The sequence below is a fragment of the Pelophylax lessonae genome, assembly GCF_965119305.1.
Source record: "Pelophylax lessonae genome assembly, chromosome: 10".
In the NCBI taxonomy this organism is placed as follows: Eukaryota; Metazoa; Chordata; class Amphibia; order Anura; family Ranidae; genus Pelophylax; species Pelophylax lessonae.
This window is the reverse complement of record NC_138777.1, coordinates 45,124,522-45,139,149: the sequence shown is the minus strand read 5'-3', so window position 1 is coordinate 45,139,149 and position 14,628 is coordinate 45,124,522. Positions and strand designations below refer to the sequence as shown.

Here is a 14,628-nt window from a genome sequence, read left to right as displayed (position 1 = left end):
AAAAAAGGACGTGAAATTAGTTTAGGTACAGCGTCGCACGACCACGCAATTGTCCGTTAAAGTCACGCAGTAAAAAATCGCAAAAAACCCCCTGATCAGGAAGGGGGTAAAATCTTCCGGGGCTTAAGTGGTTAAAGGTACTTGTATATCCCCGTCAAATTACGCAGCACTTTACATATATTTTACATTCACATTAGTCCCTGCCCTCATGGAGCTTACAGTCCAAGGTCCCTAACTTCCATTCTTACGTAGACATACTAGGGGCAGACAGGATGCAATTAACCTACCAGCATGTCTTTGGAGTGTGGGAGGAAACCAGAGTACCCAGAGGAAACCCACGCAGGCACAAGGAGAACATGCAAACTCCAGGCAGGTAGTGTTGTGGTTTAGATGCACATTGAAAACAATGGTCTGCGTTTACATCCATAAAAAAAGCCCATTTGCCTTAAAGTGGTACACTTTTAGGCACCAGTGTGCAAGAGGCCTTAGGCTGGCCATACATTATACAATTTTCTGTACAATTTTCTTGAAACTTTACCTTCAACTATGTAGTTGCCATACTCAGTAATTACGCTTGGTTGCTGCTTTGTTTATTATAGAATAGGAAAAGATGGTGTGAACTGGTTGCATTGGCACTAAGAAGAGCTGGGTGCAATGTGTTTCAGTGCTAAGCCGTCAGGGTTTTAGGTCTCGGAGTTCCCTTTTAATAGCTGCCTGGTTCCTATTCTCAGGGGATGGCTGATAAGAGTTGGTTTCTCACAGCCTGGGGCTGCAATGAGTCTGCAGATAGGACTGCAACCTTCCCTATAAGGAGAGGCTAGTTCTTATAAAATCTATTGCTCAATTATAAAGCATGAGCTTCACTGACAGAAAGCGTTTCAATCAAAGCTACTTCTACTTGGCTGTCTGAAATGGAGAACGACAACATTAGGGACCTCGGCTGTGGCTAGAGCTGCCAGCAATTGCTACTTAAAATTAAAGGTTGGCATTTGGTGGTTCACTGGATTATATTGTAGTAAAGTGCACCGGTCTTAATAGAACTTGTGCAAGAATTCAAATATTTAATCTTTGGTTGTAAACCTCAGACATGAGATATGAACAAAACAAATCTCTCTCTATAGTGTGTACTTGTCTCAATAAAGAGCACAAAGTGTAATTTCATTCTGCTGCTTCATTCCTCTGCTATCAGCATGAATCACTTCTGACACGTTTTCCTGACACCAAGAGAAAAATGGTGACAGGGAAGGGACCTACAGCTGATTGACAGCCTCAGCTCTGTTCCTGTGTGCTGTGTGAAATGGGGGGGGGGGGTGTTCCTTGGCTTCCAGTCAGCTCTCAGAGCTCTCCTCACTGAGCTATGCAGAATTGAACTTCGGCTCTTCTCCCCCTTCCTTTTTTTTTTGCTTGGACAATTTTTAAATATTCAGCGCTTTTCGAACGGATGAAGGGAAGACTGCAGATAAACAGGTACAACTTATGTAGGAGGCTTGGTTTCATCTCTGTGTATCAGCTGAGGCCAGTCACATCACTGGGTTTATGTAAGGGTTCAGAACCACTTTAAATAGGTACCTGTTTCTTTCTGTGATCACCATGTCAGTCTGATTTGCTTGAGAGCAGGGTCGGGCCTAGGGACAGGCAAAAGAGGTGGCTACCTTGGGTGCTGCAGCAGAGGTTGGGTGGAATGCAAAATGGCAGGACCCTCAAAATATGCAGCTGTGGCAAGTCGCAAGCCATGGGGTTGTGGGGGGGGGGGGGGGGATGCATTTTTGTCTTTTTACATTGGGTGCCGAAGGACCTTGTCCCAGCACTGCTTTAAGCCCCGTACACACGTACCGATGGTCGGCTTACAAATGTTCCTCTTTTCTCCCCGGGATGTCGGTGTCTGCTGAAAAGTGCAAAGACAGCACAAGGACAGCACAAGAATTTTGTCCGCCGACTGCAGAAGTGATGTCATGTAATGGTTAACTTTCCCTGTGTTTTCTATTTTCTGAGCATGCCCAGTCTTGCAAATCTGCGGTCTGTCGGCCGAATTCTGTACTGACAGGCGAACAATCGTCCGTTCTGGTGTCGGCATACAAATATTTTCATGTTTGCAAGAAAGACTTTTGTCCGCGGATTGTGCGCAGACATCTGTCGGAGGCACCATACTAACACGCGTACAATCGGCAGATCCTTCGTCCACCGACGTTTGTATGCCGACGATCGGTACGTGTGTACGGGCCTTTAGAGTCACACTTCAGAATCTTGACAGTGCTGCAATGGAAACTGCCTGACCTCACACATGGCCATAAATTAAGCAATTTCCTAGCCTTCCAGAAGGAAGGAAAATTTCTTGATTTCCCTATCAACATGGTCAGTGTTGATAGGGGAATCCCTCCTCCATCGCTGTTCTATTCTGCCGGCAGGAAAGCCTCTAATGATTGATTATTGTTTCTGGCTATAGCTGGTGGCACTAAGCATTGGGAAAAACCCGGCAGGCTGGTCGTACACAAGTTTATCAATACATAGACTTGTGTACGACCATGGATTGAAATTTGGCCGGTCCCTGCTGAACTGGTTGAATTTTGATCCATGTATGGCCCGCTTTGGATTCCTTATATTTGAACCATGCAGTCATACCCCAGGCAACACATTTGTGTTGTTTTTGTATAGAATGAAGAAGGTGAAATCTCCTTATCAGATTTTTTATTGCAGTTTGTATGCTTTCTGTAGTGATTTTTATCCCCTTTTCCTCCTGGCAAAAATCAAAGCTGATGTCATGCCTCCGTCCCTGTGTATGCTTGTCCATTTCTACAATGCAGCCTGTTATGATTACACGGTCATGCATTTTGTGTTGTACATCCACACCGATCCTGTCTTCTAATTGGAGCCTTATGCCTTTAGAGCTGGGCTGTCTGCACATAGTGTTGTAGCCTGTGCAAATTTTATTTAAAGAGGAAGTAAACTTCCATCTTTACATTTTACCTATAGGTAAGCCTATTATAAGGCTTACCTATAGGTAGTGAAAATATCTCCTAAACGTACACCGCTTAGGAGGTATTTACTGTACATGCAGCCAGTGACATCAATGGTGCATGTGCTCTGCAGGAACGGCCACCCGTGCCTTTCCTTCAGAGTCATGTGCTGTGACCAGGAGTGATGTCATCGCTGCTGCTGGCCAGTCACAGAGCTGAAGTCTGCGAACCAAGAAGCAAGACGGGTGAAGATGGAAGCGGTCTTCAGCGATGACAGCGCATCACTGGAAGGCTTCGTTTTCAGATAAGTTTCACATAATGTGCTAGTATGCGGTACATACTAGCACATTATGCCTTTGCCTTGCAGATAAGAAAAAAAAAAAAAAAAATGTGCAGCAGTTTAAAAGATATTGCACAAAGTGCCTGAAGTATACAGTATATCTCACTGATGTTGGTAAAATGTGAACAAATGTTTTATGCTTGCCTAAATACTGTTGTCACATTTTACAGGGATTGTGAAAAGTGGGTGCGTGCTTGTTCCTTTTTAATATACCGTGTTAATGGCAACACTGCAAGCCAACGCTATAGAAAAGGTTTATCCTGTACTGCATAATAAAACTCTTGTGTAAATGAAGATGGTACATTAGAGGTGCTGGGGCACAAACTGAATGCTCAACATTTTTTTGCATGGAAGTTTAAAGAGCAAGAAATGAAAAAATGTTCTGAATTACAATGATATCAAGTTTAACATCTTCCAATGGATTTGCTTTAAAACTGAACGCAGTGAAGGGCTAAATACTAGGGATACACCTATACCATTATTTATTTATTTATTTTTTTACTCTGAGCACCAATACTTTTTAGAGTCACACTAGCGCGACTTGTCAGCCTGACAAGTCGCGCTCCCTCACGGTCCATTGACCGCTACAGGAGCCGTTCTAATAGGAGCAACACAAGTCACTCCGACTTAGAAAAAGGGTCCTGTACTACTTCGGAGCGACCTCGGAGCGACTTGCATAGACTTCCATTATGTGAAGTCCCTGCAAGTCGCTCCGAAGTCGTGGTGCATGGTAATGCACAAGTCGCCCCCGAAAGTAGTAAGGAGTCGTGTCGCCTCAGTGTGAACCGGCTCTAAAGGTGTAAAAATATTAAAGAACAAAGCAAACAAAAAAAGTTTTCATTATTAATAGTTTCTATAGAAGTGAACAAAACAAATCTGCAGGAAAATAATTATATGAAGGTGAATAAGGAGTTAATTAGGGCTGATTAGAGTAAATTTAGGGGTTAATAAGATGTTAAACAGAGGAACATTTTAATTAAAAAAAAAAACTCACCCAAAAATTTTTTTTTACTTGCCAGTTTTGCTTTAAACTGACTTAATCCACAGAGCGTTCATCCCTTTGATCTGTAGATAAAGAAACAGAAAGATATCAAAGGAAACAATGTTTCTTTTTATCTTAGTGATTCAGCGGCTGAACAATGTTGTTAATAAACATTGCCCGGCTGCTTTTTTTTTTTTTTTGACAGATCCAATTGCCGGATTTCTTTCACACTGCAGCTGTCAACAGGCAACCCCACTGACAGCTGAATGAGTCATCGGTTGTTAAGGATGCGGCGTCCCACTCCTTAAACAACTGATAATAACAGCTTTTTTTTTTTTTATTCAGCCGTCAGTGGGGGAATCTTGCTAACGGCTGAAAGAACTGAGCCTGAAAGTATCGGTTTTAGGTATCGGTGCATTTTTGCACGAGTGCTGATACAGCTTTCGGGTACTGTCGCCGCCATCTTGGCTAGGGAAACCTGGCAGTGAAGCCTTGCACTCTGTAAATTGACTGTCTGTGGGGGGGGGGGGGTGTAAACCAGGTCCCCACTCAAAACCAGGTAAACACCCCCCCCCCCCCTGCTGCCACATTTGGCACCTTTTTTTGGGAAGGGGGGGTACCTGGTTTTGAGTGGGGCAGACAAGTGGAGCTCTGCTTTAAGATGAACCTGTGCTTTATCTGCGAAGACAACGCAACTGGCTTCCCCAGCTGCACCTACTTATCTTCCTTTTCCTTCCCTGCTGCGTTATTCAGCTGTCGGAAGAAGAGTACTTCCAGGTATTGGGAGCATGTAACTTACCTACTCACATGCAACAGTGTTGTTGCTGCTCAGACACCCAGCACTGTCATTCTTGGGTGGAGAAAAAGTCCTAAGCCAAGTGTGAGAACCAAGTTAGGACTGTAGCCAGATTTCACAGAGCACCTCACATGTAGAATAGTTTCACCTGTGAGTTGAAACATTAAAAACGTTAGAGTACTCCAACGCGTCTAGCTCTTAAAATTGTCTTAAATGCACTTGTTTCTTAAAATCTCCACCACCCCCAACACAAGACCATTATCGAATTCCAACACCTCTGTGTATTCATGTGTCAGGTTTTATCTTTGTGGACTGCCCACGAGCACGGCAGCCTGTGCTACACCCTTTCACAATTGTGATTGCATGCACCCAGTGATAATATGGAACCGGTAAAAAATGCAATGCTATACCCCATCTGGACCTTAGAAATGCCATTGGGAGAGCAGTAAGGATCCAGTCAGTTTTGTTGCAGTGCTCATATGCTTAGAAGAAGTATGCTGCTTCTCTAATCCCTGTTAGGTTACAGGCTGGTCCCCTGCCCTGCAAAACAGGGCTGTGCTGTTTGGCACAGCTGTGTAGGTTTCAGAACTGTATAGACAAATACAAAGGCAGACAGGGAGAACTGCTCCCATATACAGGTGCATCAAAAAAAATTGAATATCATGAAAAGCTTATTTATTTTAGTAATTCAATTCAAAAAGTGACACTCACATTCTCTTTCGTTCATTGACAGACACAGCTCCTTCTGATCATCCTAACCACTTGGTTATACTGCCCCCTACAGGAGTAGGACACTAGGCTGAACAAAAGGCTGGCTACATATGTGGGCAGTCCCGGGGAAGGGGGGGGGGGATATACTCCTCCCTCTCTCTGCTATAGGTACTCAGTGTTTTTTTTTTTTTCTGCCTAATCAGGAATAAGGTTCTAGTTCCTTGCTGGGATCTCTGGTCCTGGCAATTTATTTTTTTCCTGTGAGATCTACAATTAACTGTTGGACTGGGCGATGGGTTGGATAATCTAGATTCAGTGGTCACCCCATTCTGGCCAGCGAGCGTGCAGACCTCAGCTCTGACCTAGGTCGGCCGCAACATAGCCCCAGCGAGTTAACGCCTTGCGAGGTTGCATACGACCGGGTCTCGGCCCGAGTCGCAGCGTTCCTCCTGGCTGACAGCCCCCCTATTTGGAAGGAGAGGAAGTTCTGTCTGGAGCCGTGCCCTCCTTGTTCCTGGTATGGTAAGTGACTGTCTCCCCCCCCCCCCCTTTTACTGGGGCTATGGGGTGGCCTGGTTCACCGCCTGGGGTGGGGGCAGGGTGCATTATGATAAAAAAAAAAAACCTTCTGACTTTCCAACCTCCCTGTGTGCACTAGGCATTTGTGTCCTCCCTGTGTGCACTAGGCATTTGTGTCCTCCCTGTGTGCACTAGGCATTTGTGTCCTCCCTGTGTGCACTAGGCATTTGTGTCCTCCCTGTGTGCACTAGGCATTTGTGTCCTCCCTGTGTGCACTAGGCATTTGTGTCCGTCCTGTGTGCACTAGGCATTTGTGTCCGTCCTGTGTGCACTAGGCATTTGTGTCCGTCCTGTGTGCACTAGGCATTTGTGTCCGTCCTGTGTGCACTAGGCATTTGTGTCCTCCCTGTGTGCACTAGGCATTTGTGTCCGTCCTGTGTGCACTATGCATTTGTGTCCGTCCTGTGTGCACTAGGCATTTGTGTCCTCCCTGTGTGCACTAGGCATTTGTGTCCTCCCTGTGTGCACTAGGCATTTGTGTCCGTCCTGTGTGCACTATGCATTTGTGTCCGTCCTGTGTGCACTAGGCATTTGTGTCCTCCCTGTGTGCACTAGGCATTTGTGTCCTCCCTGTGTGCACTAGGCATTTGTGTCCTCCCTGTGTGCACTAGGCATTTGTGTCCGTCCTGTGTGCTTTTTCAAGTTTTTCTGCTGCCTGCCTTCTATGTGAAAGAAAGTAATAATGCAAATCTGTAGGTAGATGTCAGACCAGTAGTGCAAGTCATGAATCCAAGGAATATTTCTGCAATAAAAGTATTATGCAAGAAAAGTGGAGAAACAAGTTTTAAGGTATAGACTGTTCAAGAAACATTTGTGGTTTCTGACAGAGAAGGTTTCAATAGGTACATTGTTTTATTATTTCCATTCTGTTCATTTCAACAGATCGTAATTGTGCATCACAATCCAAATCTGAGCATGGACATGGCATATCTGTCCTCAAATTTACTGTAGGTGACCTAATCTGACTGTTCCAATGGCGAGGGGAATGTTAGTGCCGTGTTGACACCCCTGATAGTGGTCTGTTGGTAAGGGGGCAGCATTTGCAATTGGCCAGGAGAAATGCATAAAATCGTAGCAAGTTCCTGCTTTCGATAGCTCAGGCAGTATAGTTTCAAGTAATTAGTTGACCTTTACCATAAAACTTATAATGCCTTCTATGTGCCCAGTACAGGTAGATCGTAAATCATTGTGCGGTTGACAGAATTTTTTCTGCATTCTATACTCCTATAATACACGTATATCGCCTGCTAGATTTCCATGCCAATCGGCGTGAAATAAAATTGACAGCAGCACTCATTGATATTACACATCAATATCCAAAACAATATTACAGCCATACTTGGAGGATGGGAGCGTGATCTACAGTGCAAGTTCACTAAAGAACAGTTGCAGCATTTGTATCACCTGACACATTCTAGCTCAGGGGAGTCCAAGGCGCAGGAAAAGAACTACAAGCTACTGTCTAGGTCAGCCATTCTCAACCTTTTCAACACAGAGGAACCCTTGAAATAAATTTCTGGTCTCTGGGAACCCCTGCTAAAAATTTCAAAATCTACAACTCATGACACATTAGTGTGACAGTCAGTGGGAAGAATGCTCCTTACTCTTCTCATCATTGGAAAGATTTACCCCCTTACAGATAGCTAAAAAGAACAATGGTGTCATTGGAAACTTATCTGGGAGGCGGAAATTGCCCATTGCTCAAGGAACCCCTAACAACCTCAGGAGAAACCCTAGGGTTCCACGGAACCCTGGTTGAAAAATCCTGGTCTAGGCGGTACTGTGTGCCCACGACTCTTGCTAGAATCTGCCCCTCGATCTCTAATCTGTGTTGGAGGGGCTGTGTTTCAGTTGTACGCTATTAAGAATTCACCGTGCATCAATCTTGATCTATCCAACATGCATCAGCCACCAGGTGTGAAAACAAAGCTGCTTAGCAAAAGCTTAGACCTCAGCTTCAGAAAGGTCTAAAGACCTGTACACACGATCAGAAAATTGAATGAAAAATACCACTTTCAGAGCGATCGTACCATAATCTGATCATGGTACAGAGTTTTTGAGAGCCATTCACAACAGTTCATCCAATTTATTATCTGATCCGACCAGCACTAATAATTTTCTCGTAGGATGCCAGATCATACGATTTTTGTTTTATTCAATACAGTTGTTGTCCGAAAATACAATACACTACAAAACATTACATCGCTTCCAAATGTTTGTTCGATCGTATGAGAATTTTCCTAACTTGAGTAAACTCCTTCATTTATAAGACAATCATTCGTCCCATATTCTCATTGTGCGTACCAGGCATTGGTGCTGGAACTGCATGCGTTTTTTAAACAGGAATCACATTGCATTCCTGTTCCAATCACGTGATTCTTCAGCTGTGCATTTTTGAGCCATTATTCTGTGTTGCTTAAACTGCACCAAAATCATGCAGGACCCTTTTTTTTGGCCGCATTAGAATCCGATCGCATGGGTGTTAACACCCATGTGATCTGATTCTGGAAATCACACTGCGTTTTGCGAACTGATTTTGGGGTGTTGTTAAAGTGGAGTTCCACCCTAAAATTGAACTTCGGTCCATCTTCTTGCTCCGGGTCACCTGAAAAACAAATGGATAATCGCAATTTTTTTTTTTCACTTACCTTGTTTTAGAAGAAAATCTACTTACCTTACTTCCTCTTCCTCCCTCTGCGGCCACGGCCGCTGCCGTCACTTTCTGGCTTGCAATGATTCCTGGGAGCTGAACGTCATCACTCCCAGGAATCAATGCGCCTGCACCGTCCCCGACGTCAGTTCATATACACACCCGCAGCGGTTTGCATTAACACAGGGTGTGGTTTAGATGCGGTGCAGATTCCGCACAGAATTTGCAGTGCACAAGTGTGAACCGTCACTAAAAGCGCATTTAGGTGGGACAAAACCCACAGGGATGGATAGCTGAGCAACGCCACACAGCCAGATCTTCTTTGCTGTCGCTACCATAACACCGCCCTCACACTGGTATCAGACTACCAAATGAGCTTAGATCCACACAGTATATCTGTTTTTTTTTTTTTTTTTTTTTTTTTTCACCATAAAATAATCTCATAGTGAAGTACTGTAAGTGGATTTATTAGAAGCAAACAGGAGACTCGGAGCATTAAAACTACACCCCCAGCACTCTGAGCGGGCATAGTGACCGCTATTCTCCGTCCGATGTATGTTTCATTTAGTAGAACTTCTGGGGCATCAGACTGCTCTCTGACGCCGCAGAAGAAGTTCTTTCGAACGAAAGCCAGTGTACTTGCACCTACCGAAATTCAAATTAGGACAGAATGTTGAGTGTTTAAAACAAATGCTGTACAGGCGGTCGGTCCCCGGGTTACAAGCATCCAACTTACAAACGACACCTACTTACAAACAGAGGGAGACAACAGGAAGTGAGAAGAAATCTACCCCTAGGAAGGGAAATTCACCCCTGTAAGAGTTCTCATAGGAAAAAGGTGTCTCCACTGAAGCTTTATCACTAATCCTTGTTTCCACAACAACCTAAAATTTTCAAAAACTGTTGTCATAGGGACAGAAAGTGAGGTGACATCTTCTGAACAGGGGTACAGATAGCAAAACAAATGGTACAGGGGTGGTAACCCTTCCCTATGCTATCCAAAAAAACGTAAAAATTATTTTTTTGGCTGGAGCTACACTTAAAAAATGTACCTGTTCCGACTTAGAAACAAATTCGACTTAAAGTGGAGTTCCACCCTCGGAAAGTTTTTTTTTTAATAAAAATACCCCAAGACAGTCGGGGCTAGTACATTCCACAATGGATAGCCTCTGAACTGTCCCGGGTCGCACTTACCTTTTTAGAAGAAATACTTACCTTGAAAATGTCTTGTCCAGCGCTGCCATCTCAGGTGTGGGCAGCTGAAGCCAGCGCGTCCTCTTCGGCGTCCGCTTCTTCTGTGTCCTCTTCGTCCCAGAATGCCCTGCATCGGCCCCGCTTGTCATGTCCGGTGCAGGCACGTCATTCCTGCACAGATTCTGGGCATGCCCAGAAGCTGTTTAGCAGTGAATGACATGCCTGCACCGGAACTGACGAGCGGGGCTGGTGCAGACGCATTGATTCCTGGGAGCGATGACGCTCAGCTCCCAGGAATCAATGCAAGCAGGAAGTGACGGCGTGGGCCACGGCCGAAGAGGGAGGAAGTAAGGCAAGTATATTTTCTTCTAAAACAAGGTAAGTAAAGGAAAAAAATTGTGATTATCCATTTATTTTTCAGGTGAGACAGATCAAGCAGATGGGGCAAAGTGACTTTTAAGGGTGGAACTCCACTTTAACAAACCTACAGTCCCTATCTTGTTTGTAACCCGGGGACCGCCTGTAATCTTTTAACCTGTCCTGCCCATCTGATTGTATTGTTGGGCCATCACATGCACATGCATCGCATGAACTAGGCGACATGTAGGATGGTCTACTAGGCACAAACTGCAGTGCCAGTGATGGAACTATGTGTCTCACCATGCAAAGTGTGTACACCCGAAGACGCATGTACAAACCCGGAAATGCTGCCCGTTAGGTGCATCTTGTGAATAAGAGGCCTAAAACAAAATATAACAATGATGGGGTAAGCTAGGATGAATTAGTTTTATCATCATAATTGGCTTCTACTACTTTAAGGGAAGGCCTTCAGAAATGCCAACATTCTACAATTCCCTTATTCCACAGTATGACCATAAGTGGCTGAATCGGGTGAACCATCCCTAATGTCTGTTGGTGCCCTGTGAACGTCATAGGAGAAATTGCTCTCCTATGCATGAAATTCAAAGACTCTCTGTGATATTTATGTGGATTCATGCAATGATGAACATTTAAGTTGACATGTTTGGCTGTTGACATCAAGTAAAACTGTCTGATTCTTTTGCCAATTAGATTTTAAAGCTGTCTAAATATTTTCTAGTAGAGTATAATGATTGCAGGTTTACAGACTGATCGTTATTTGAGATGTGTGGAGTAGTCGGGCAAAATTAGTTTTTTCTTTTTTTTTTGTTGGGGGGGGGAAAAAAAGTAAAATGAGGGCTTATGAGATTTTTTTTTTTTTTTTTTTGGTACAAAAGAACTGGTCCAGGAAAGGTTAAATGAGCTTCTCTAACTTTTGGGGTACATTTAAAGCCTATTGCACCCCTAGATACCACCTTTAATGTGGTCTCCCTTTTGACTTCACTATACAGTTGTATTCAAAATTATTCAACCCCCCAATGCTGTAAAGGGTTTAAGGGAATTTAGTGTACATTTTGTAATTGTATTCAGAATGAAATCCTACAAGGACTTCTTAAAGAACCATATGCAACTAAAATGACATGAATTGGTTTTGTAATACAGTAGTAAATGTTTCTTTTGTGAATTCTTCATTGACACAATTATTCAACCCCTTAAAGACTACCACTCTGAAGAACAGAAGTTCATTGAAGTGTTTTCAATCAGGTATTGAAAACACCTGTGGATGTCAGGGAGCAGCAATAAAGCCTAATAAGCACCAATTAGGCAGCTTTAAAATGACTGTGATACTCGGCTCCTTCTAGACATTTACTGGTGTGGTCACAAACATGGTGAAGTCAAGAGAATGGTCCAGGAAGACAAGAGAAGAGGTGATTACTCTTCACAGGAAGGGCAATGGCTATAAGAAGATTGCAAAGATGTTAAACATACCCAGAGACACCATAGGAAGCATCATTCGCAAATTCAAGGCAAAGGGCACTGTTGAAACGCTACCTGGTCGTGGCAGAAAGAAGATGCTGACTTCGACTGCCGTGCGCTACCTGAAGCGTAGAGTGGAGAAAAGTCCCCGTGTGACTGCTGAGGAACTGAGAAAAGATTTGTCAGATGTGGGTACTGAAGTTTCTGCTCAGACAATACGGCGCACACTGCGTAATGAAGGCCTCCATGCCAGAACTCCCAGGCGCACCCCCTTGCTGTCTCCAAAGAATAAGAAGAGTCGACTGCAGTATGCCAAAAGTCATGTGGACAAACCACAGAAGTTTTGGCATAGTGTTCTGTGGACTGATGAAACAAAATTAGAACTGTTTGGGCCCATGGATCAACGCTATGTTTGGAGGAGGCCTATGAAGAAAAGAACACCTTGCCTACTGTGAAGCATGGCGAGGGGGGGGTCAATCATGCTTTGGGGCTGTTTTGCTTCTGCAGGTACAGGGAAGCTTCAGCGTGTGCAAGGTACCATGAATTCTCTTCAGTACCAGGAGATATTGGATGACAATGTGATGCAGTCCGTCACAAACCTGAGGCTTGGGAGACGTTGGACCTTTCAACAGTACAATGATCCCAAGCATACCTCCAAGTCCACTAGAGCAATGTTTCTCAACCTTTTTTCAGTTGTGGCACCCTTAATGATCTTCACAATTTCGAGGCATCCCATTCTAAAATGTAAAAAAAAAAAAACCTAAACTAATAGTTTTACCTAAGGCAGCAACATCCATACACATGGGCCATCCAACATTAGAAGTGATTTATTCCTCCACTATTGCAAACTGGTACGGGCTAGTATTCTAGGGTTTCTCTTCTCCCTCGGTTTCTCTTCTTCTATTTGCTAATGCGACCCCAGTGCTGATGGAGAAGGGGTGAGGAGGAGTAAATAAGGATGCTTTGCAAGCACCTGTCATTCTCCTTATCAACCAGTGATCTCACTGGTTGTCAGGGTGCCAGTGGCTTGACCCACACAGTGCCCAGGGTTGTCAGGGTGTCAGTGGCTTGACCAGCACAGTTCCCAGAGTTGTAATTCTACAAGGATAAAACCTGTGGAAGTTTGTTGCCATTATGCCAAGGCACCCCTGAAGAACCCTGGAGGCACACCAGGGTGCCACGGCACCCTGGTTGAAAAAGGCTGCACTAGAGCATTTTGGAGTGGCCATCACAGTCATCAGACTTAAATCCGATTGAGAACCTCTGGTGGGACTTAAAGAAAGCAGTTGCAGTGCACAAGCCTAAGAATGTGACTGAACTGGAGCGAAGATACCCGTAGATCGCTGCAAGACACTTGTGTCAAGCTATGCTTCACGTTTTTAAAAGCTGTTATAACTGTAAAAGGATGTTGTACTAAGTACTAAGATTGAATGTCACTTGGGGGTTGAATAAAACTGATAATGATGTGAGCACAGAAAAGACATTTGTGGTTATTTCATTATAAATGTTATGTTATATTTGTCTGACCTACACGTGCCTCTTTGATTTATTTGTAAGCAGGATGACTGAATGATCAAAATCAATGTCAAACTGGCCAAAACAATCAATTTCAGTGGGGGTTGAATAATTTTGAATACAACTGTATTTCCTCAGTTTCTTGTCTTTTTTTTTTCCAGAAAGATAGCTGTAACATTTTCTCATTCCTAAACGCGCCATATCTGTAGCCACCTTATATTGATAAATGTTTGATCAGCACACAGAACAAGTGCCTATTGGCACTGGGTATTTGTTAGCTTGTGCGGAATTCACTTCTGTTTTTGTAACATTATCTTCTGTTTCCATTTTACAGGCGATGACAAATTTGGGCGCAAGATCGTTGTGTTCAGCGCCTGCCGCCTGCCTCCGTGTCATCAGCTCGATCATGTTAAACTTCTACAGTAAGTGGCTATAGTAGTCCCTAGATGCTGTGTTGCCAGCTGGCCCTGCCATGTTTCCAGCTAGGCCCAGTAATCAGTCTTTGCAGTGCAAACATAAAGGTCCGCTGTAGAGCCTGACAGCAGACATAGGCAGCTGGCCCACTTATAATCTGTTTTCCTCCTAGTGGTAAGAGCTCACACCATATTTGGTGCTTGGCCCTCTGCATTCCATATGGTTTTATTACTATTTCCAGCTGTAAAAAGAAACCCTTCTGTGTTGGCTTAACTGCCAGACTAATCCAAACTGTGGCTTTGTAGGATTGCTTGTGGGCTTTTGTGTATAGTTCAGTTTTGCTTTTTTTTTTTTTTTTTTGTCCAAAACTTTGCTTGCAAAAAAAGCTTTAACCACTTCAGCCCTGGAAGGTTTTACCCCCTTAATGACCAGGCCATTTTTTGTGATAAGTCACTGCGTTGCTTTTACTGACAATTGCGCGGTTGTGCGACGCTGTACCCAAATAAGATTGATGTCCTTTTTTCCCACAAATAGAGCTTTCTTTTGATGATAATTGATCATTATTTTTTTGCGCTATAAACAAAAAGACTGACCATTTTGAAAAAAAAAAAAACAATATTTTATTCCTTTCTGCTATAAAACACATCCAATAAATAA

The 14,628-nt window shown here is 43.8% G+C and overlaps 1 protein-coding gene across 4 annotated transcripts in view; it reads left to right on the top strand.

Moving 5' to 3' along the window:
* ARHGAP1 (Rho GTPase activating protein 1) overlaps window positions 1–14,628 on the top strand; it is a 126,326-nt gene that overhangs the window by 57,983 nt on the left and 53,715 nt on the right. For all 4 annotated transcript variants that reach the window (XM_082271143.1, XM_082271140.1, XM_082271141.1 and 1 more), the window contains exon 4: window positions 13,892–13,979. In XM_082271143.1, the coding sequence (XP_082127269.1) occupies window positions 13,892–13,979 (88 nt within the window). The remainder of the gene's footprint in view (window positions 1–13,891; window positions 13,980–14,628) is intronic.